General features: G+C 38.6%; 1 protein-coding gene across 2 annotated transcripts in view; it reads right to left on the bottom strand.

The window, feature by feature from the left end:
* MEIS1 (Meis homeobox 1) overlaps positions 1 to 24,455 on the bottom strand; it is a 141,787-nt gene that overhangs the window by 6,526 nt on the left and 110,806 nt on the right. For both annotated transcript variants that reach the window (XM_020888270.2, XM_020888271.2), the window contains exon 9: positions 18,695 to 18,771. In XM_020888270.2, the coding sequence (XP_020743929.1) occupies positions 18,695 to 18,771 (77 nt within the window). The remainder of the gene's footprint in view (positions 1 to 18,694; positions 18,772 to 24,455) is intronic.

The raw sequence follows: 24,455 nt of genomic DNA, 5'->3' as shown, positions 1-24,455 counted from the left end.
TCCTTTGTGACTCAGCTGGTAAAGAATCCACCTGCAATGTGAGAGACCTGGGTTCAATCCCTGAGTTGGGAAGATCCCCTGGAGAAGGGAAAGGCTACCCACTCCAGTATTCTGGCTGGGAGAATTCCATGGACTGTATAGTCCATGGGGTTGCAAAGAGTTGGACACAACTGAGCAACTTTCACTTTCAAACAGACAGGCATAGGTTTTTTAAATAAAAAAATGCATACTTCATGACATTTTAAGATTCTCAACATCTTATATCCTTACATTCTTTCTTTATCTTAGAAGTAATTAAAATAACAAATGAAACTGGAATCTAACTAAAAAGACATTGGTTGGTGTTAACTCTTTTTGACAACATGTATTAAATTGGTTCTCATATATGAAGTCTCCAAAGTTCTAATAAAAATATTTAAAACACAGATCTACAACAAATTGTGTTGCAAATCAGGTTATCATTATCTTGTATAAACCATGAAAATTGGAATCATGTGAGCAGAAGGTTAGATTAATTCTCCATTCTCATTATAAGCACAGGTGTAGCACAAACACCATGTGAAATAACCAATTAAAATGAAAAAAAAATCTGCTTTTTCATTAGCTGCCTTCACTGCATGACCAATCAGAAAATTATTTAATATTAATATTCTGCATATACCAAAAGTAATTTTCATAGTAACTAACATAGGTAAGAGAGCAAAAATGCTTCTTTATCTATGTTATTATTCAAAATCTGCATTCTCTTGAAGGGAACTCTGATAACTTTTTTCAAGTTCTTTTAAAAACATAATATTTTATGGACATATATTACTTATCTAAAAATAGGAAGAGTCTTTTTTAACAGATGAGAAGCCAAGGCTCCGAGAAATTAAGTGACTTATTTGAGGTCACATGTAACCCAAGAGATGTTAATAATTTGGCAAATGGTAGCAAGCATACCCCACTCACCACCACAATGTCCTGACCAGAGCTTGGCCACTACTGTGCCACCCATCTAGAATATTCTGGAATAAATAGATATCTAAACATGAGCTGATTTTGAGCCAGTGACCACTGGCGACAACCTCACTGTTGAGTCCAGTAATAAGGATGACAACATTTTGGAGACTTGGGGGATTTTGATGACTGTATTACTTGTGTATAAGGACCAAAAAAAAAAAAAAAACAACTATGCATAAGAAGACTCAGCAAATTGGGTTATCTATATTCAAAGCTTGCCTCCTTCACACTCATACCTTCAGATTTCCAAAGACCAGTTCATGACCATCTCAGGTCTGAATCCATGACAGTTAACCCATGGGATTGAAAAAGTCACCTATCAGGTTCGATCATCACTTAGCTTGGTCACTGACACGAATCCCCTCTCTCTGATATCCCTACCGGGTTGATGGGTAGACTCTGCTAGACTGTTGGTTTTTTTTTAAATTTATTTTATTCAGGTATGGTTGATTTACAATGTTGCGTTAATTTCTGCTGTACAGAAAAGTGACTCAGTTATGCACATATACCCATTCTTTTTCATATTCTTTTCCATTATGGTTTATCACAGGCTACTGAATAAGGTTCCCTGAGCTATACAGTAGGACCTTGTTGGTTATCTATTCTATATATGCTAGTTTGCATCCGCTAACCCCAGACTCCCAGTTCATCCCTTCCCCGCTTCCCTACTCCCCAGCCCTTTCCTTGGTAAACACAAGTCTGTTCTCTGTGTGCTGGCCTATTTCTAATACAGCCCTGGTCACCTTAACGGGGAGCCCACTTCCTCTACAGACACAACTGCTAGAAGGTTCTGTCTTACCTGATCTAAAATTCTTTCACCAGGACAACTGCTTGAGGGTAATTTAGACAATTCCAATCTCACTTCTTCAGATAGCCTTTCAAACATCAGAACTATAACCACTCTGCCCCACAGGTCTCCCCTCTTCTCCCTACGTTAAGCATCCGTGATTCCTAACAAATTCCTTCCAGAATGTGAGTTCTAGGATTTTGAGTCCACTCACCCCTTGGGCTACTCTGCTCAAAATGCTGAGTCTGTTTGCATGCCTCTGCAAGCAACACTAAATGCAGCGACTTCAGGGCTCAGGTCCCCATGGAGAGAGCAAACATCTCACCCCAGCCTGTTAGTTAAGGGCCCCCAGGTATAGAATGCTAGTTGCTTCTCTTTGGGTGGCAATAACCATTTGTTGTTATTGACAACACAGATGTGGGCTACCTAAAGGATATATATGTATAAAGGTGGGAATCCTTTCTTTAACTAAAAATTTTAAAACCTTGAAAACCTAAGGACACTTATCACTTTATCCAAACTTCTTGACCACATTAGTAGGTACACTTGGAAGTCCTCACTTTTGTAAACTTTAATTAAAAACAACATTTGTTTCAATATGATGTACATTATCATTACATGCAGGACATAGTAAACTCTCAGAAGGCTACTGAATTATAATTCCTATATTTATATGAAACACATAGTATTATCTGGGGTCATGGTAGACATCTTTATCTGAAAATAACTGAATAAATAGCAAAATATTTTATTTTTAAAAACAACACCACCTTTTCAATTCTAAAACCATTCCAACACTTGACTCTCTTTGGTGTATTTTATGATTTTCCTCGACTGTCTTATATGTACTCTCTTTGGAATTAGCTATATACAGCAAGGTCATGTGCTTAGATGGCTTGGGTTGAATTCAGATAGGAAAACATTTTCCTTCTGGGCAAAGTAATAAAATGACATACTTGCTCCTCCCACTATAAGTCAAACAGAGGTCAGTTCCCCCATCCCTGTATCTGTTTAAATAAACTGGTCCAGCTGTTTGTTTCCAAAATGCCCTTTGACCCTGCGTCTCATCCTCCCTGCTTTTGTGACAGAATGCTTTACTTTCCATTGTGGAATAGTCTAAATTATCAAGAATCTTCTAAACACTAGGAACCAAAAAAAGATCTTTGGGTTTTATGTAAACTCACATGAACATATTCCCTTCTAAAACACTGTCATTTTAAGAAGCATTAGTAAAATAGTTGTTTTAAACTCATATGTATGAATACATAAATATATATTAGAGCTTGAACATAAGAAGAAACAGTGTTTTTGAACAGAAAGAAGAGGATGACAAAAATTCCAATTTGAATGTACAATAAAAAATACATTCTTCAATACCCATAAAATAGTTTAAGATGAAATATATCCATGAAATACACACAATCTTTGGAATTTTCCATATTGATAAGGTGATTTTTAAAAAGCAATGTTTAAAGATGTAAAAGAAAACTTTTAGAACTTTACATTGATGTCCAAACATTGTAGTCCTTAAAACTCAGATATATAATGTCAGGAATACATAAACAGGACAGTTTGCTTTTCTTACTTATTAAAATAGTTTCACACCTTAGCTTAATAAAATGATGCTCAAATTTGCCACAGATTGGGCATTTTACAAAGTTAGTCCTTTTAGTTAAGTATCCTTTAAGGTTGAGAAACATCCTGTTTGCATTCCCACATTTCCTCCCAAACATCAAGGTATATGTTTCTAAAAATCCCGTTTTGCTTTGAAAACAGTCTTCTTTTGTGAAGTACTAAGAGCTGGACACCTTGTAGGTGGTTGAAAACTGAATTAGAGAAAGAATTCTTAAATTTCCTTTTCTCATAGAATCATGGATTAGAATTTCTTCCTGTGACCAAATGGTCTACTTTCTCAAAACAAGAAGTTTTACAAAGGAAAGGAAGATAATGGATTGGCTTTAGAGTTTTATTCCATGTCAAAATAAACAGAGGTGTATTTCTTTTTACCTAGTTATTTGTTCAGAACTCAAGTCCTATTAAGGGGGCAGTAGGAGGTTGAAAGGGGAGCAAAAGTCTTAAATATCTGAGACACGGGATCATCTAAAAACTAAGTTTTACCATCTGCATTTAAAAAAAAAATAGGAATCGGACAAGGAGAATGGAAGATGGACCCTGAGTTATGCTAACAAGAAATACAGCAAGTTTTGCTCTATTCTTTCTTGTCTCTGTCCTTAGATGTTTATTTATTATTGGACTTTTTTCCCCCCATTCTGTTAATTCCACCTCCTTTATTCTTCATCTTTGGATACCTATTGAATAGTTTTCTGAGCAAGATCTGGTAGAACTGCTTTCTAAAGTTGACCTTCGTCCTTTAGTTTATCCTCCACTCCCTGACCAGGTTCCTTTCCACAAAACTGGATTCTTAAATTTAGTCTTCTCTTGGTGAGAACTAGAGAGGAGGCCAGATCTTAGTGGACATCCTTTAGGCCCAAACATCAGGTTTATTTGCCCAGTTCCACAGGCAATTTTCCCACATGGCTTTGCCCTATTCCTATACTCTTACACCTTTGGTCCTCTGCAATACTGACAAAAGGAAGGAAAAACTACTTGCTTACTCTCAAAAATATAATTTTCACCTTTACTCAATTCTACTTCCCCCTTACCACCCTACTTATTCATTGATGATTAAGGGAGACCGTCTTTTGTTATTTTAGCATGCCACAGCTTATTCATGGAAATCAAAATAAAATTCTCACAAAATACTGTGGTTTCTAAACAACGACATGACTTTCAGTCCTCTCCATAGAGCTTCTTGCCAATTAGGTATAAGTGACTAGCCAGCAGAAAGGTAGGTATCCATTTAAGTATGGAGAAATGCCATTCTATAATATGTACCCTTCTTTGCTCAAGAAGCTAAAATTATTAACTATTAAGAAAAAATTTCATTAAATAACAGGATATGTTAGTAAAAATGCCTTCTATACCTATACTATCCATTAAAGAAAGTATTAATTATATCATCTTGATTAATATTTAGGTATAACTTAAGAATACTTACATATATATTTAATAATAAAAATTAATGCCATGCCTTCTTAAGTACTGGTGATTTCTTCATGCACTGTTCTTTATTCAATTAAACATGAACAACATGCAAGGATAATATTTAATTGCTATATAATTCATTTTACTTATATTCATTGCTATAAATATTTTTAAGGGCAGAATTAAGTCTTGTAAAATAGCTTCTAATATAAATTACCATCTTGGAAAGTAGTTGCTGAATTCCAGAATTTTTTTCTTTCTTTTTCCACGAATTTTCTTATGTAGCATTTCTTTCAACTTTATCAGAGTCATTTAAAGAAAACTACATATGCGACTCTTTTTTTTAAAGTCAGCATTTCCTAATAACTTTAAAGCCTGTTTTATAAACAAACCTTTCAGGGAATGAATTCCAGCTATCTCCCACATAACACTCTGTTCTTTTAAACAAGAATTTGACTTCAAAATCTTTTGTTGGAATTCTCTATTTTAGATTTACATTTACTTATTGGATTTAATGATCCGTAACTGGCAGGCTTTAGGGTCCAAGCCTTCCACACTCCCTTTCTTTGTGAAGTAAAATTTCATGAAACATGATTTTTAGACGCTCAAGAAAGTTGACTCAATCTCAAGTCAAACCTTATGAAATCATGTTTTTGGCACTGTCTTCTAGTTTCTCAACCTCCTCCAGGATCTGACAGTTCCAGGACTGCAATACATCATCTGTGTGTCTGGGGCTGGGGGAGGTGAATGAACGGGAGGGAAGAAGGAAGCACGTGTTTTGCTCTCCTACTCTAGAAACACAATATTGGAATTTGTTCAAATCACAATAAGCCCATCCATCAGAGGTCTGAAAAGGTTCCCCTTCTCTAGAGGTGATAGGTGTATTTGTCAAACTACTCTTTTAAAAAGCTGAAACTAAGACAGTTGAGAAAGTTAATTATATATAACATTTTCTTCCAGGCAACTAGTGAAAAAAAGAAGTTGCTAATTAGTTGAAAATTATAATGCAAAGTAAAAACAAAATCCAACCATCATTTTCGACTTTAAAATTGAAATAGCTTGCAAATACATCATCACTTGGTTATATATTACAGAAAGTTTTCCTTGAAAGCAAATTGGAAAATGATTTTTCTTTACTCTAAAAAAAAAAAAAATAGAAGCTCAGTTTGCTAAATCCTTTAATCTGAACTGAATTCAAAGCAAGGGTGGCTCCCTTAGCAGAGGATCTCTATTTCTTTTGCTGTCTTCTAGATCACTAAAGCCTTAGGCTCCAAACTCAATGGAATGAATTGCAGGGATGTATCACTAGACCTAGCATAAGAAATATCCAATAGTTATACATATTGTAAGTATCCATATAAAGCATAGGACACAAAATAGCATTCATAAAATATTTACTTACATGTGACATACAAGTTGCCAAATTTGATTTTGTTTGACCTAATAAATATTTTAAAAGTGGTTTACTTAGAGTATATGAAATTAGAGTGATTATTACCACAATGATAAGCAATAGGATAATCTAGGATAATATAGCAAAACCTCTTTTACTAACAAAAACCTAAATTGGGTATAATAATATCTTCAAAGAATAAATGTGTCTATTTATGCTGACTCATATAAATTCTCATTTTCCCATATTCACAAAAGTCAATAAAATTGCATCTTACTAAAGATCCCTTAAACATTACAGAATAAATACACAGTTATTTAAAACAAATCTTAATGTTCTGTCAATTTCCATTGTAATAGCATAACCAGATAATTTATCATCTGTGCTGGGACACTTTTAAGAGTAAAGGGACATTAGGGACTTCCTTGGTGGTCTCCTGGTTACGAACCTGCCTTCCAATGCAGGGGACACGGGTTTGATCCCTGGTGTGGGACCTACGACCCCACATGACTCAGGCAAACCAAATCAGAGCGTCACAACTACTAAGTCCCATGCTCTAGAGCACATGCCCCACAACGAAGATCCAGCACAGCCAAAAAAAAGAGTAAAGTTAAGTTACTGATAATATGCTGGGCACCAGGCATAAACCGTGAATGTCCCAAGGAATCAGGGTGTGTGAGTTACCCTAGTAATTAAATATTCACTTTTTTCCCAAAATAGATTTTCCCTGAATGACTGGAACTGAAACTCTTGTGTTAGGTGACCAGCCAAGCATGCATAAGGTGTTCTAGAGTCCTAGTGCCGATCTGGAGGATCTTTCAGCTCTTTCCTTTCTCTAGAATCTCTCCTTTATTTGCCTCCACACTCCAAGCCTTCACTAATTAAGAAATTTCCAGGCCTGGAGTCTCCACTCATGCTAAGGGAAGGTATATCAAAATTTAGCTTGATTTCTTTTTTCACCTGGATATAGATTAGGTTTGACCTGAATGGAGGCCTATTGTCTATTCTTTAGAACGATCACTGTAACTTCTGTTTCAATTAGTAAAGTTTGAAACCTAAGCTTTATGTACTGTATATCAATATGTAACCTGTAGGTCCTTATATGTAAATAGAACCACTTGAAAAGGCAAAATCTCTCAATTGAGGTATATGACAAAATCTTTCAAATGAGGACAATAAAACCAACAAAAAGACCTCCTCATGGAACTTGTCAAATCTTTGAAAAATGCTTATGGTCATCAAAGTCACACTGAGGAAAGTTCAGAGAATGTACATTTCACTTCTGAGCTGTCGTCCTTTCCTTTGAACACCACTGCTCCTAATTATCACAGTCAAAATACTGGCCAAGGGCAGGAAGACTGAGAACAGTGTCCAGTGGAAAGCGTATGAGACCTGAGTAGGAAAACTGCCACTTCCTGGTTCTGAGATCATAGCAGTATTCAGGTGCTGGAACTGTGATGATCAAATGCGTGAATGTTTATGAAAAGTGCTTTGCCAACTGTAAAACCTAAGACAGGTTTGCTGAGGATACTGTCATTATGATTCTCAAAAGTATCTAATGGTACAAAAGCTTATAAACAAATTCTCAGGCCAGCAAAAGACGGAAACAACCCAAATGTCCATCAGTGAATGAACTAATAAAGAAAACGTGGTATATCCATCCCATGAAACATTATTCAGTCAAAAAGAGGAATAAAGTATGGCACATGCTTCAAAGTAAATGAAACTTGAAAACATAATGCTAGGTGAAGGAAACCAGTCATAAAAGACCAGAGATATCATGATCACACCAGAATAGGCAATCCAGGGATGGAGGAGTCTGGTGGGCTACAGTCCATGGGGTCATAACAGTAGGACACAATTTAGTGACTAAACCACCACAGATAGAGAAAGTAGGCCTGTGGCAGAGTTGGGGATGGAAGTAGGGAGGGTGAGGGGTAGAGGGTTTCTCTTTGAGGTGGTGAAATTGTTCTCAAATGGACTCTGGGGATGGTTGCACATATCTGTGACTATACTTAAAACCACTGAACCACTTTAAATGAGTAAATTGCATAGTGTGTGAATTATATCTCGATAAAGCTCTTCAAAATACATAATGGGATTTCCCTCATGGCTCAGGGGTAAAGAATCCATCTGCCAATGCAAGGGACACTGGTTCAATCCCTGATCTGGGAAGATCCCACATGCCACAGGACAGCTGGGCCCTGTGCCACAACTACTGAACCCATATGCTACAACTACTGAAGCCCATGTACCTAGAGCCCATGCTCTGCAATAAGAGATATTACCACAGTGAGAAGGCTGTGATTCAAAACTAAAGAGTAGTCTCTGCTTGCTGCAACTAGAGAAAGGCCGTGCACAGTAACGAAGACCCAACACAGCCAAAAAAAAAAAAAAAATCAACTAATTAAAAACAAAAATACATAATGGTGGACTGCAAGAGACACTGAACCAGGAGTCAGCACCCTCCTCGCCTCTAATTAAGAACGTAACATCGTAAGGCCCTGAGCCTCATCTGTGAAAGGATGCTACAATCCTATCCAGGACTTGGACTCTGTTGTTCTGTTGCAGTGTTTCTAAAATTTTAATCCGTGCTCCCTTTGATAAACTTCAAAATCTCCTCTGTTAACTTACTATTTCAGGAGAAATAGCATGACAAAAATCAAGCTAATTCTCAAGATGCTTTTTTATACTACATTCACTCAGAAGGATTCTGATCTGTCTTTTCTGGCCACTCCCTTCAGCTGCTACTTGGCCTTGAGGATGGGAACCCTAGCCATAACCCATCACACTGTCCTTTCTGTACACAATCCTGCCAGGTGACCAGCCGTGGGGGCTGAGACCCGACATCTTTGGATCCATACAATTCTTTCCATTAGCTTTACAACATTTCCTACTCCCTACCCTGTCCAAGTAAGTATGAATTCTGACTCAAACTAGGGATCAAATAAAGTCAACCGTAGCAGATGTTCTAGTGATACAGGCCAACAAAACCGTTCAACTAGACAACAACCCTCAAAACTATTGGTTTACATTCAAATCAGCATCCTTAAAGTAGAACATACCGGAAACTTAAAGATATATGTTTTTAATCATGGTGCATTTAATTCCATCGTTTGGCAGTATATTATTCTTGAAAAATAGTGACCAAATCAATAGAATGCCAGACGTCTCTCTCCCATGACAGGAAGTACATTTTTGAGCTAAGTTACATTTGGAATCCAAGACCAATAATTCCCATGGGCCTGAAAGAGTTAATGTATTTGCAAAAGGAAATACTTTTCCCCTTCTTCAGTGATGGGATCTAATCTTAGGAGGCATTAGGTCCTTCAACCACACTGGTTAAGAGGGTAAAAGGAGTTCTCAAAGATGGGAACAGATTAAGGTATTTTTGCTTATTTGTTATTGTTCAGGTGTCTAGAGCCCAACAGAGTTCATTATTTCACACATTAATGGGTCAGGCTTAAAGACCTCATAAGAATGGAAATAAAATCAGGAGGAAAATACTGAAACACCATGAGAGCATGAAGTGGGACAGTCCTGTATTTGCCAAAGTTACAAACATCCATGTGGTTGGCGTGTTTTTGTTAGATTTTTTTTTAATGTTCTCTTGCCCCTTAAAAATTAAAAAGAGAAAAAAAAAACACCCTAAGTGTCTACACAAAGCTCCAGGCATTTGCCCATCAGAGCCATGCAGATCCAAGACCACATTTGCCCTCAGAAACACTTTCCGTCCCCACACCCCTGCCTCCTCTCCATTTTTGAGAAAACTGTCTTATTTAACAAGGAGGCAACATTTGCCCCATTTTTTACTGTTTCAGGCTGCCTCTTTAACCACTCAGAAATGCTGTTTGTTTTATGTAGGTGCAGCCTGAAGCCAGAGGGTGATGTAAGTGCGAGGGGAGAGGGGGTCTTCTCTGTGGGCACAGCTCCGGGGCCCAGCGCTCAATGGTTAATCACCCAACACCAGCCCCGGCAACTGTTGACACAAAATAGGTGGAGATCAGGTCTGTGCAAGCAGAAAATACCAGAAAGGCAAACTATATGTAAACACACTTAAGACAGATTTGACAAGAATAGACCTCAACCTGACTTGCTAGGAAACTCCTCAAGCTGGGAACTTCAGTTCCTCTCCTGCAGACGCTTCCCCTGACAAAGTTTCCTTTGAGAAGAAAAAGAGTAACATTTTCAAAACTAAAAGAAGTTTACAGAAGTCAGCGGAGACATGTGTCCCCTTGATTCACACAGTGTACGTTTCGAATCTGCTCCTACATGCAGGATTTATGTAATGTAATACAGTTCTTGCAAGTACTTCTGGAGCAGAGCCAAATGAGAGAAAGAGAGAGGGAGAAAAAGAGAGAGAAAGGGAGGGAGAGAGGGAGGAAAAACCAGCATGTGCAAACAACCACAATTCAAAAAGTTATTTCTCTTGACCTATAAAACTCATGCAAAGAAGCAAGTGGATAATGCTTAAACAGTCTTTTAATCTTATCTAACTGACAACTGACAACCCATCACTTATAGATTATTAATGCACCCACTAAAAAGTTTGTCATGTACAAAATCACTAGAGAAAAAAGATTGAATGCCTGAGGAAAAAACAAATTTTACTGTACAATAACTTCAGAAATTCCAAGCCTATTATCTGTCATGCCCTTCACAGACTCAGAGCGCACTGCTAAAAACAACTGATTTATCTTTATTATGAATCCAAAAGTGACAGCACGCATGTTTTCCATGTCTTGCGATAATGTTTAATTTCATCTAGTTTTAAGGGCTAGCTTTGCTTATTTAAGATGAAAAAAAGTAACAACTTTTTAAATGAATAGTCCTTTTCGTCTGTTTATCAAAGGCCCTGTTGTGTTTTTTTTTTTTCACTTCTAATGTAAAAACGGGAATCAAAATCAGTTTCAGAACATTCACCTTGCTTCCGTTCACGTTTACACTGTCTAGAATATTAGGGCTGGAAGGGGCTTAGAGTCCCACCAATTCCTCAGCCCTACCCATCCATTTAAGGCAGAGGAAGCTGTTGCCCAGGGAGACAAAGGGAGTTGATCAAGGACATGCATCTAATTGGTGAGAAGTGGGAACAACAGATGACATGTTTGGACTCCAAATGTTCTTCCCCTGCGTATTCTCTTCCCTGACTCCCTCTATGTAAATGGTGTGTTGTCATGAGGCTTTCATGGGAATTTGTCCCTTGTGTGTTAGTTGCTCAGTTGTGTCTGACTTTTTGAGACCCCAGGGACTGTAGCCCGCCAGGCTCCTCTATCCATGGAATTCTCCAGGCAAGAATACTGGAGGGGTTGCCATTTCCTCCTACTGGGCATCTTCCCAACCCAGGGATTGAATCCAGGCATTCTGCATTGCAGGCAGACTCTTTACCATCTGAGCCACCCTTAGCTACCTGTGGATGCTGGAGCTTTCCTCCTTGACCAGGGTGCCTCTCAGCCCCTCATTTCCCACACTCTCTGCAAGGGAGTCAGCTCCGAGCACAGCGCTCGATGGTTAATCACCCTCTGCTGGCTGGGTGACACCTCGGGAGCTCCTGCTTAACGAGGACTTGCACCAAGTCCTGCTGACCTCCACACCATGGTCAAGGTCAAGCACCAGGCCACTGGTTTCACTGCCTTGAAAGGGATGTCGAGGAACACTGGGTTCATGATGGAATCCATCTCCCAGCTCATGCTTCTCTGTGCCTTGCTTGAACCCCAACCCTAAGTGGTCCCGAAAGCATCCTCAGGTCGTACCAACTCTAAGCTCCAGACGTCACACTCTTGTCCTGAAAAGCTCAGAGACTGGCTTTGAATGTTGGTTGGAGGAGAAACAGCAGATACACAAAATAGTGTATGGACCTTCTAATCCATCTTCCCACAGCCCACCCCTTCCTGTATCTCTTCTCATCTAGACTCAGGTCCTAGTCTGGTGGAAGGGGCAGGGTTTTTCCATCTGGTGCAGTGGGCCAACACCTACCCCTTCATGAAGAGTTTCCATTTTTCCTAGTATTAACCATCTGACTGAACACAGCAGGGGAAACCTCTGAGTAAACTAAGGAGTAAAACCTATAACAAAGTATATTTCACAGACTTCAGGGTCATTTTCAAAGAGGCTTGTTTGCTGGAAATTTTTTAAAATCTGCAGACAAAAGCAGCATCTCCGTTGAACTCCTAAGACTCTCTGACATGACAATACCTGAAGGTTTCAAAATTCACAGCTCTTTTCCCTGCGAGCTATTTGCTCAGCTTTCCTAAATAATACCCTGCCTGCCTGGCGCCTCGCCAGCTCTGTCTGAGGCACTATACAAACTAAACATTTTTTGACTGATTTCAATATTTTCTCATGAGCAACTAGACAGTATTTTATCTAGTGAGTATTACTGATTGCTCTAATCTAAGCCCAGAGTAAGCTCCTGTAAAGGTAGTATTATTAGAATTGACACTCAAGGTGAAAAGCATAGCAATTACCTATGGCTTGGAGAACAACAGCCCATTCTGAGAGATGCTGGAGAGCTCTTCTATTTATGTTTCCTTCTCTTCCTCCTTCTTTTAAAAAATACTGCACCTGTTACTCCATTGATCAATTAGGAAGTCTACCTTAAATGTAGGTTACACTTAAATTCTCAAGGGAAGAAGTTAGACCACCTGCTTAATAAAATTACCTCTTATGTGTGAAGTGGTTCCATCCCTAGGTGATTCCTAGGCAAGGAAGATCACTGTATACTCTGCACTTTCATTTTGTAGTGAATAGGAAACAAATGACCTAGCACTCCTTGCTTGGTGCACTCTTTTTTCTTTTTACATCTGTTTTCCTTGCTTTTGTGTCATGCCTCTGTTTAGTTTTATTGACAAAACAATCTGTGCCTAATGTTTAAACAACATCTGTAAAATGTATTATTAAATTATGTTGGAAGAAAAAGCAGAGCAATTCTATGAAACCCTGTGACCCCCTATTGATTTTTAGATCTCAGAAGTTGAAAGGATAATTTGTGAATGTTTTAACATTTACATCTACACAGGTACCTATATTTATAGAATCTTTGATTACTTATAAAAGTATTTGCCACATTATTATCATAACTCAAAAAGAAACTTGACCTTTTACAGTTGAATCTGTTTATTATAATAAGAGTGATCCTATTAAAAAAATAAGTTTACATTTCATTTTTCCCTACCAATGGCAGAAACCTCCAAAGATAACATACTCCCCCCACCACTGGTAATCAATGGGAAGTGATGCCTGAATGCTTTCTAGTTTTGAAGACAATGAAAGAAGAAACTAGGAAAATCTGGTATGTGTACTAAATCTGAGAACTTGAAGAGCTATGATGGTTCCGTAAAGTGTCACCTTGGAGTTCCCATGTTCCCTGAAATCTTAGGCACTCTACTGATAGAGAGGGATTCTTCTGTCCACATCAATGCTGTATTTCACATTAACTATGTATTTTGCACCTAAAACCCACTGCCCTCTGAGAGACAACAGAGTAATCATGGAACGTTAGGGGAAACAGTGGAAACAGTGGCTGACTTTATTTTGGGGGCTCCAAAATCACTGCAGATGGTGATTGCAGCCATGAAATTAAAAGACACTTACTTCTTGGAAGGAAAGTTATGACCAACCTAGACAGCATATTAAAAAGCAGACACATTACTTTGTCAACAAACGGTCTGTCTAGTCAAGGCTATGGTTTTTCCAGTGGTCATGTATGGATGTGAGAGTTGGACTATAAAGAAAGCTGAGTGCAGAAGAATTGACGCTTCTGAACTATGGTATTGGAGAAGACTCTTGAGAGTCCCTTGGACTGCAAGGAGATCCAACCAGTCCATCCTAAAGGAGATCAGTCCTGGGTGTTCATTGGAAGGACTGATGTTGAAGTTGAAACTCCAATACTTTGACCACCTGATGCGAAGAGTTGACTCATTGGAAAAGACCCTGATGCTGGGAGGGATTTGGGGGCAGGAGAAGGGGACAACAGAGGATGAGATGGTTGGATGGCATCACCGACTCAATGGACATGGGTTAGGGTGGACATGGGTTAGTTGGTGATAGACGGGGAGGCAGGGCGTCTGCGGTTCATGGGGTCACAAAGAGTCGGACACGACTGAGCGACTGAACTGAAATGAACTGAATGGGAAAGTGTGCAGATGAGAAGGGGTAAACAAAGACAATGTAACATTTATTCAGTACATTCTAGGCTAGAACTCTGCTTAGGCAGGAGGCATCTAAGGCATGCAGCAAGTAAGACAGAATTGCAGGCACAAGTTTTCATCATATGGAATTCCCAAGTCTGCAACATGACTGTGAAAACATATAAGGGAGCCTTTATTTGAACATTCTACACTCATATTTTCAATATAAAAGGGTAAAGCTGGTGTATTCAGGAGAGAGAAAAACCTAGTATTGACATTGTGCATATATGTGTTTATTTTCTTCAAAGTTTTACCTTCATATGAAAAGGTCTACATAACCACCTAATCTAAAAATTTAAGAAGTTCCACTTAAATGACAGTCAGCATATCAGTAATAGTTTTGCTACTATAACTGAAGTATTTATTGCAACCACAACAAAAATGAAAAAACAAAAAGACAAAGGCATCAAATGCTATTATTTATCATTTTTGGCTCAAAACATAATTGGGAGTGAGAAAGCAAAGGAAGAAGATACATACATTTATAGCACACATTATTAATATATTTTAAAAATTATTATGCTTTAAGTCAAAGTCTACCAAAGCATGCTAACAGATAGAAATATTTAGGCAATTAGCTATGGAGGTTGATTTTTTTAAAAAAACATGCGGTTACCTCAAATAGTTGGATAATTTAGGTAAAATATTTTTACCCAAATTATTTGCATAATTGCCTCAATTCTCAAAAAATGTCTTGGCATAGATTTTTGTTACAATGTCTCATCTGATAAATGTCACATTCCATCCCAGAGCCCAATTCCTACAAAATGCTAGTACCCACCATTTTACGATTTCTCCTCTCTGTTTGAACTCTGATACATAAACCAAACATACAAGTTAAAAGTTATTTCTTTTCATTCAAATTTTCTCTTAGTGAATCAAACCTGTCTTGTTGTTTTACATTTAAATTCTCCCTGTGATCCCCTCTCCCCACCAAATCCCATCTGCTTTGTCCTTAGTCAGCCAAGGCAGGTAGTATATATTACTTATGTCAATTAAAAAGGCATAAAATTAGTTCAGCGAGGGAATGAAAGCATCATTACAACACATCAGACTTTTCTCATCTCATTTTTCTGTCAAAATCTAACTTCAAGCTGCATCAGCCGGGGTTTCTATGACAAGCTAACAACTCGACATGAGTTTATATTTTTCACATTCATATTGTGTATTTCAATACATTATATTGCTGCCAATAATTATGACTGATCTACACCCAACCTGCCCTTCAGCATTTTATTAAATCTCTTCAACAGTGACTCATAGTTCATACAAAATGTACATGTGTGTTAACAAGTCTTAAAAAATCCAAAAAGGAAGACACACAATTTTAAATGTTGTGCCTAAATGAAGTGAAGGGGAAACGCTAAAATACTTATGAAGTGTTTTTTTTTTCTTAATTATTATTTCCAGAGTGAAGTAATGTGGGCTTGATGTTCAATACGGGAAAAGTATTTACAGGTTCTCAAAAAAACTTTGTATAATTTTTTCATTACGATCAAGAAAAATGAACTCCACTTAGTAGTTGTGCTGTTTCATCTTCAAATCTGCCATCATCATTTAAGATTGTCTCGAATCTTGGGTTTCAATACAGTGCCATCTGGGTTTTCCCCATTTTTGCCTCATATTTCCAACTCAAAGTCCAGAGAGAAAGAAATCAGTTATCAGTTCCTTAAAAGGAGAAGGTTTGGATGAAAAGTAATACACCGTTAAAAACTCAAATCAAACATGGGGATGTCATTTTTCACCGAATTTAAGAGAAACAACTTCTCTTACAACTTTCAGCTACTGGAGGGGAATTTCTCTACCACAGCGGCCCTCAGTCTTTTGGTCACCAGGGACCCATTTGGAGGAAGACAAGTTTCCACGGATTGGTCGGCAGGGGCGGTTTCAGGATGACTCAAGCAGAGTCGGGTCTGAGCTCCCATGAGAATCTAATGCCTCCGCTGACATGACAGGAGGTGGAACTCAGCTGGTACGCGCGGAGATGGGGAGCGGCTGTAAATGCAGATGAACAGCGTGGCTCACTCACCCATCTCTCACTTGCTGCTGCGCAGTTTGGTTCCTAACAGAGGTTGAGGATCCTTCGCCCACCACAAAGCTATTGTAGATTTGCAACAGTTGCCAAATGCGAAGCAATGAAGTGCCAGCAGTGGTCACTTCTAACTTCATACAGAAGCAGAGAGCACATGCACACAGTACGGTGCCAAGTGAGAAGGGAATTGAATTTACATCCCAGGTTATAAGGAAAAGTGGTTTTCAAGTTATGTGCCTGTGCAGAATTGAATATCACAGTGAAGTTTAGGGTAGAGTCTGCATCTAAGTTGAAAAATTATTATCTGGTACATATGATAACTTTTTAAAGTCCTTATTTTTCCCTCTTAATCGTAAAACCAAGGAAGTCTGACTGTGATTACTGTGCAGAGAATCTATGAAAAGACAACCATGTCTGGCTCCGTGCCACAGGAATGTCTGCCTGCCCTAGCACCCAGAGGAAATATCCCATAGGCTGTCTACCTGTAACAAGCAGCTTGTATTGGAATCTGTTCTCTGGTAACAATGTTTGTGGATAGAGTTTTCTAGCAACACTGAAGAGGAAGAGAGATGGCGTGTTTGATAGCTCACCTGAACGGGCAGCATGTTGCCTTCCTTAATGAGAGTTGGCCCAGACACTCCTTGGCCCTCAAAGGAGATCATTTCCCAGAGAAATAAATCTTTGTACAGCCTCCATTGTATTCAAATTGCCTCCCCATCAGTTTAACTTTAAAAATATGTAGGAATTTAGGCACGTATGCAAAATGGATAGTCTGCCCTATAACACTGTCCAGAACAATTTGAAAGACAGAGTTCAACTATAAAAGTATCAAGAATCTTGAAAAGTAAGATAAAGCTACAGGTAAAAAGAGGCAAACAAAAAACCCACAGCAGCCACAAGACTCCCAGTAACATGCTCAGGTATAGTATGTCTTCTGTTGGTTCCTGATCCACTTGACTAGAAGGGCTGCAAAAATTGATCTCCCAAGGCTGCCATAAGGTCATAGAAATTGATAACCCTTACAAGCAATGCTTATATGGGTCTGTCTGTGTCTTGAAGATAGTGCACTTTGTAAATTAATCCTCCAAAGGCAAATATATTGTAAGTAGCTTGTTATCTCTAAAATACTAAATTGAAGAATACATGGGATTATATTGACAGAAATTACATTTTCTGTAATGGGGCTTAATATATCTGAAATCTCTCCCAAAGGCTCCCAGGCTCTCTAACAGAGAAGAGTCTGTTAATGTAGGTGCAATGGACATCAAGAACAAATTTATTCACCAAAATGGATTAGGCCATGTAATCAGAGATTCTGTAATATTAATCTTTGACACTTATTGAACAGAAAGAAACACTTCTGTCTGCAGACTGGCATTCTCAGTTCTCCTTTTTCCCCAATCAGGCTTTGGGCCTTTTCTGGATTTTACTTCAAAGAGGATAAGGTTTCCCCATCATAAACACTAATCTAAAAATATTGGGACAATTAATTAGATACACTTAGTTTTAAAGGAGATCAGATTTCGATACCCTTCAAATATGACACTAGCTCTGGGTGATTATATGAACCTGGCTTTCAGCACACTCACAAAGGATAATAAATCATACTTCCTCAAAGGCTATTTGCCACACTGCTATACATTAAGTCAGAAAATTGTTGGCTATCCTTGGTATATAATCTCAGCTTCTCTCCCAAATCAGGAATTTACACATTTACTTAGAAACAATACTACACAGCCCTGAGATACATCAAGTTTTGAATAGCTTCAAAGTAGAAACACATTGGGTTTTTTTTTTCTCTTTTTTCCATAGGGAGATAAGAGGGATGGAGTGTCCATCCTGGAATGCACAGTCTAACAAATTCTCAGTGAGCTTAGTTATTCAGCGAATTTAAAATCTAACAGATGTGATAGTGAAGTTTCTTGTTTCATAGAAACAAGGGTATTACTCTTTCTATTGATCATCCTTAAAGATTAAAAAAAAAAAACCCATGAGACATTTACAGAGCCACAGCTAAACGAATTAAACACTTACTTTTACTATGCCTAAAATTTGTCAATTTATAAAGGAGGTGCAAAACAATACGGAGTTTTCTTTTCTAATCTAGTAAGTGCTCTGGCTCATCAGCTGCCCTGTGTTCTCACCTTTGGATCAACAAGCCACTAGGGAAAACTGGGTGTGTCTTCTTAATGCAAAACAAGAGCTGCAGTTGCCAGAGGGGGGAGCAAACACAAAGCCAAATCACTTACCAATTGTTCACTTGAAGGATGGTGAGTCCCGTGTCTTGTGCCAACTGCTTTTTCTGTTCTTCAGAAGGGTAAGGGTGCTGAAAGAGGACAGAAAGGATGGGTGTATACCTGTGTGCTCCGAACACACAATGTGCACGTCACAACACGTGCAATGCTAGGTGCAAGGGATTCAATAGTAAACACATGCTGTTAAAAAAAAAAAGTGTACATCAGGCAATTTGAGGCGATTTTGTCAATAACTTAAATGTCTGCTGAGGTCTATAATTAAAGGTAAAAATGCTGAGGTGTGTCACTCTTATTAATGGAATACTACATCATCTAATTAATGGCAGTAAAAGACAAGCCAATTACAAAGATTAGTGAAGTGTATAAATACCTACTTAGGATACTTGCAGAACCTTGATACTGAGTTTATTCTTTAACAGGTTTATTTGTTACAAACATAGAAAGTTCAATAGGATCTTCCTTGTATTTTATAGGATTAAAATGACAAATCCTTTTTGACCATACAAAAATGTACCACCTTGACATAATATTTTTCTAGAACCACAGATTTCTAAAGCTGACCATTTGACAACAAGCTCAGCCCAGGCCCCTAGAAAGTAAGCACTTTGTTAGCATCACATTCTCCTCTTAAAAAAAAAAGCACCATGTTGCTGGATACCAAATATCAAAGTTGCTGCTGCTGCTGCTAAGTCGCTTCAGTCGCGTCTGACTCTGCGCGACCCCATAGATGGCAGCCCACCAGGCTCCTCTGTCCTTGGGATTCTCCAGGCAAGACCACTGGAGTGGGTTGCCATTTCCTTCTCCAATGCATGAAAATGAAAAGTAAAAGTGAAGGCGCTCAGTCGCGTCCAACTCTTCGAGATTCCATGGACTGTAGCCTACCAGGCTCCTCCGTCCATGGGACTCTCCAGGCAAGAATACTGGAGTGGGTTGCCATTGTCTTCTCCATATTAAAGTTAAAGTGGGTGTATTAAAAAAAAAACAAAAAACACCATTCATTTCAACTCTTCTGTAAAGCACAACCAAATGAAACTCTACCAGTTGGTTCCCTATCTGAACATCAACATACTCTAGGATTCTGAACACAGGCCAATGTAGTAAGGTCAAAGATCAGAACATTTTGCGTGTGAAGAACAAGTCTCAGGAGTTAAGAGTGGACAAAAAATATTACATGATTAGATAATAAAATGAAATCCATACTTCTTGTAAAAATGTTTAGAATTCTACTAAGATTAGTTTTGGCACAGATACTTTCTATTTAATAGTCAACTATATCTAAGTTTGAAATATACATTTCTAAAGCCTGGGAGAGAAGCTGAGGACATGATTTCCATCTATTTGAGACACTGGCTCTTTTGAACACTGCACCCCAATAAATTCTCCCAAGATAAAAACTGCCCTGATAGTCAACCTTCTATTCTCTTTATGAATGGAAAAGGGCACCCCAACTCTCCATTTTACTGTATGTGCCATCGGAAATTAAATTCTGGTCTATTGAATGTTAATTAACACAGCTTTCAATCTTATTAATAATGTCCGATTAGATGCTTAGAAGTCTCGTTAATGACCACTTCAATGCTCTTATATGTAAGTTTAAATATGTTCTGTATCTATACACATGGGATTCGTTCATGGTGAGCAGAGATGTAGCCATTTTTCCCAAAAGCATTGTGAGTTGATTGTCACTTAATCAATAAATACACAATTAGAATAAGGCTTCGCTTTCATGGAATATAGTGCTGCTCTCTTAAGAGCTTCGAGTATATTACAGACAGAGTGGTAATTAATCCCCATTATATCCCTTTGAGGGACATAAATGGAATCTATTGTCCCTCCTGTTTTACAGGTGAGGACACTGGCCAGGGGCTGGCACGATCAGCAGCAACATGACCCAGGCATATTTCCTGCTTCCCATCCAGCATCTAAGCCTCTTCATGACAGAAAGGTGTGGCAAGGCCTTTCATAATCTCCATTCCTGTCCCCCTTCAAGAACCTCCAGAACACTCACCTTGCCTGCAAGGCTCACCACCATCCAGCCCCACCCATCTCCCAGATGGTATCCCCTTCTCCTCACCCCACCTCACTTTCTGTTCAGTCATCTTCCGTTCTTCCAACACGTCAAGTAGGTTCCTACTCACAAGTTCCTACTCCAATGTCATTGTCAAGTCTCAGCTCAAATGCCAAGCCCTCCCCTCTCCACTCTCCACCAGCCCACCTTATCATTCTCACACCATTCTCCCCGCTCTATCCCCATAAAAGCAAGTATCACACCCAGAAACACCCAGTCTGATTATTTCTTTCCTTGGTCATGTGTCTTTTCCCACTCATTTAGCATCTAAAACACCCTCGACTTTCTCATTCACCATCCTCAAAGCCCAGACCTTCACTAAAGGAAACCAGTAAATATTGATGAGACAAAGGAAAAGCTCTGACTTGCCATGATACACAGATATTCTCCACTCAAATGCAACATCAAAATGTATAAGATTTTTTTCAAAGCCCATAGGAAGTATAAACAATCCAATCCAAGATCCACAGCACTACTTTTCTTACTTCATCCCTATAAGTGATAGCTACCCACTCTTTTCTAAGCAAAGTATATCACCTCCATAATCGGTGAAGATCATAGGTGACAATCACCCTACTTACTAGGATGCCAGTCATCACAAGCAAAATCTCATGGTTGAACACTGACCTAAAAGCAGTTCACTGCCCCAAGGTTTAAAACACGACTCCTATTGCATAAATATTTGCCACACAATACAAGCCAAATGAATCTTATCCTCTGAATTGAAGAGTGAATAGTCGTTCTAGGGCTTCCCAGGTGGGAATCCCTGCCAATGCAGGAGATGCAAGAGACGCGGGTTTGATCCCTGGGTCAAGAAGATCCCCTGGAGTAGGAAATGGCAACCCACTCCAGTATTTTTGCCTGGGAAATTACATGGACAGAGGAGCCTGGTGGGCTACAGTCTGCATAGAGTTGAACACAACTGTATATGTGCACAAAGCACTTCTATATACATATAGTAGATCCACATCTGTATTAGTTGAAAAACTACATAGTTATATATGACCCTATTAGATTGTATAAATTACACTGCTATTCACTAACTATGAGACTTTGAACAACAGACAACTTTTCCTTGATTTTATCATCTGGGAGTTCTCCAGGCTAGCAATTCTTAAGTAATAAAAGCCTGACTGAAATATGCAAATTTTAGCATCTAGCTGTTGGTACTATTCACTATATAGGGTTGTGTACTGATGTACATAAGTAATTTCCAATCTATAACATCTTCTATAATTCGCATACAGTTTTGCCAGGTCTTTTTCCAGTGACTTTCGAAAGAATTAATAAACATGTCAATGGTCCCTCTTCACTACAGCTGAGTGGTAACACCTTTTGCCCTGTCTTGTTAGTTGTGTTTTAATATTATGACCAGAACTGGATAAAAATTAATATTTATGCCATTTACCTTTAGTTACTTTGAAAATTGAGAATTGTCACAGTCATTTATTTGTGCTGTGTTTTCAAGAGTATTTTTGCATGCTTGTTTGTGAGCAAGTTTTACATAAATTCTTAGAAAGCAAAGGGGATTCACATTTTATTTATGCAAGGGGTGTCAGGAAAATTCTCTTTGGATCTTTAAAATCACCTGAATCATTACGCTTCAAAAAGAAATCTATGGCCTGCAAACTGTCAGCGCAAATTTAGATTGTTTCTTTACATCATGCAGTTTCTGATTTCATAATTTAAATATCATAAAATGAGAAAGTTCAACCTTTGTTTTTCCCCTCTGTCACTTTTCATGTGATCTGATTTTAAGTAATTGGAACAAACTGTGCCTAATTTCATGCAGCATAATTGCCAGGCAGCCTCAAGCTATGGAGACCCAGCACTCTGTCTCCATTAAACAATTTTCAGTTGTTCAGGATATATTTTTTAATAGAAATGAATGAGCCTGGATGAAATTAAATATCACAATAATCTGGTCATTGTTAAGGGGAAACAAGAGATAGCAACAAAATTCCTAAACCTTTGTCTATGGTAGGACAACTGGATATTTTTCTTTTTCTGATAGTTCTTGGACCTGGTGTCCCGCAAACTTTCCATTCCATGAAAAAATAAAAATTCATAATTGCTAGAATCACATGAAAGCCACGTCTTCAGGTAATTAATCCACACTCAGCCAAAAATTCACAAAGAAGGAAGCTTTTTAACTGAAATCCAATATGTTTAACTATCTTAAATCCTAATCATCTTTACTAGATAAGCGTTTTCTGGACAGTATGAGCTACTCCTTTGTAGACTTAAAAAGAAAAAATGACTTGACAAAAACCCCACATGCCACAGGCAAGGCTGCTGTGAAAACATTCAAAGCCCAGTTTGCGTCCCGCCCATAGGGCTAGGGAGGCCCTGAGAAGGGCAAAGGTAGATGTCATTTTACAAAAGAGAGGAGGAGTGCCATTTTAGGAAGAAAATGGAAAATTTATTCCAAACCATTGCAACCACAGGGCTAGGCGGCCCCCCTTGCCATTTTCCTGAACACCTTTGCTATTATGGCATCTAACCAGCAAGGACGCTGCTTGAAGAAAGATCAGTGGGCTCTTGTGAAGGAAAGAGGGATTGCACTTGCCAGATACACCAACCATCCTAATCACTGCGGGATATCAAAGCCAATTTGACCAGAGTCCAATAGACAGTGACGGGAGACCTCTCCTATGTTGTGTACATTAGCTTCCTGCCATTATCTCTTAAAAGCTTAATTATTTGCAAACAATTGATCAAGATGGGAATTTGAGAAAGGATATGCAAGGACCACTGGGAGAACTGCAACGCATTAAGAGAGCAAACAAAATTACCTTTAGATCTTACAATAAGAATTAACGATTGAGACGGGAGAGTGAGGCAGGGCAGTAGCTGCAAGGCTTCTTTCTGGAGTGTTTCCCATTTGATCTGCATTAACACCTCAGGAATGAGTGAAAGCCATAAAACAGTGATTATGTATGGGTAAAGCTGACCCTCCCTTCCAACATTAAACTTGCACACATGTATTAGGCTGGCTTCCCTGGAGAGAGCAGAGCTGCTGGACTCGGAGGGAAAACCAGTGACTTGTGGGCAGTGGCACCAAAGCTAAAGGAGAGAACTCACTCAATGACCATCCTGATTTCAATAATCAACACCCTGACTTCTTCCCCATCTCCTGCTGAAATAGACACCACTTGCCACTCTTCCTGTGTTTCTGGAACTGCAGTGTGGCTTCTAAAAATGACCTCAAATAGCAGTGATGGCTCAATAACCCCAACAAAGAATAAAATGATCCCCAGAGTATGTGTCCTGTTTAGTAGAAATAGAGGTTATCTGGAAAAATAAAATCTAAAAATAGCTTACATAAAAATTAAGTCTGAACTGTCCTTTTACCAGAGAGAGAGGATAGAAAGTGACAGGAAGAAAATGGCAACTCTCTAAAGAAAGTTATCTCTGTTCAATTCCAATCTCGTGTCTTGAGATGAGAATAGGGAGGGGGTCCTGATGTTGGTTATCTGGTATTTACAAATTTACAATACACTGGAAGAAAACTTATTTCTTCAAATAATCCAGCCCACTCTTTCAGATGCACGTTAATGGGAAAAGAAACTCTTCAGCACACAACAGATGGAAAATGTCCAGCCTTCTATCTTAACGATATCCTTGACCAAATGTACTCCTTTCATCAAATCTTCCACCCCTGACTGCAAATGTGGATGCCAAGAC

This window comes from Odocoileus virginianus, chromosome 2 (genome assembly GCF_023699985.2).
Source record: "Odocoileus virginianus isolate 20LAN1187 ecotype Illinois chromosome 2, Ovbor_1.2, whole genome shotgun sequence".
In the NCBI taxonomy this organism is placed as follows: domain Eukaryota; kingdom Metazoa; phylum Chordata; class Mammalia; order Artiodactyla; family Cervidae; genus Odocoileus; species Odocoileus virginianus.
The sequence above is the reverse complement of the archived record's forward strand: the minus strand, read 5'-3'. Positions and strand labels throughout refer to the sequence as shown.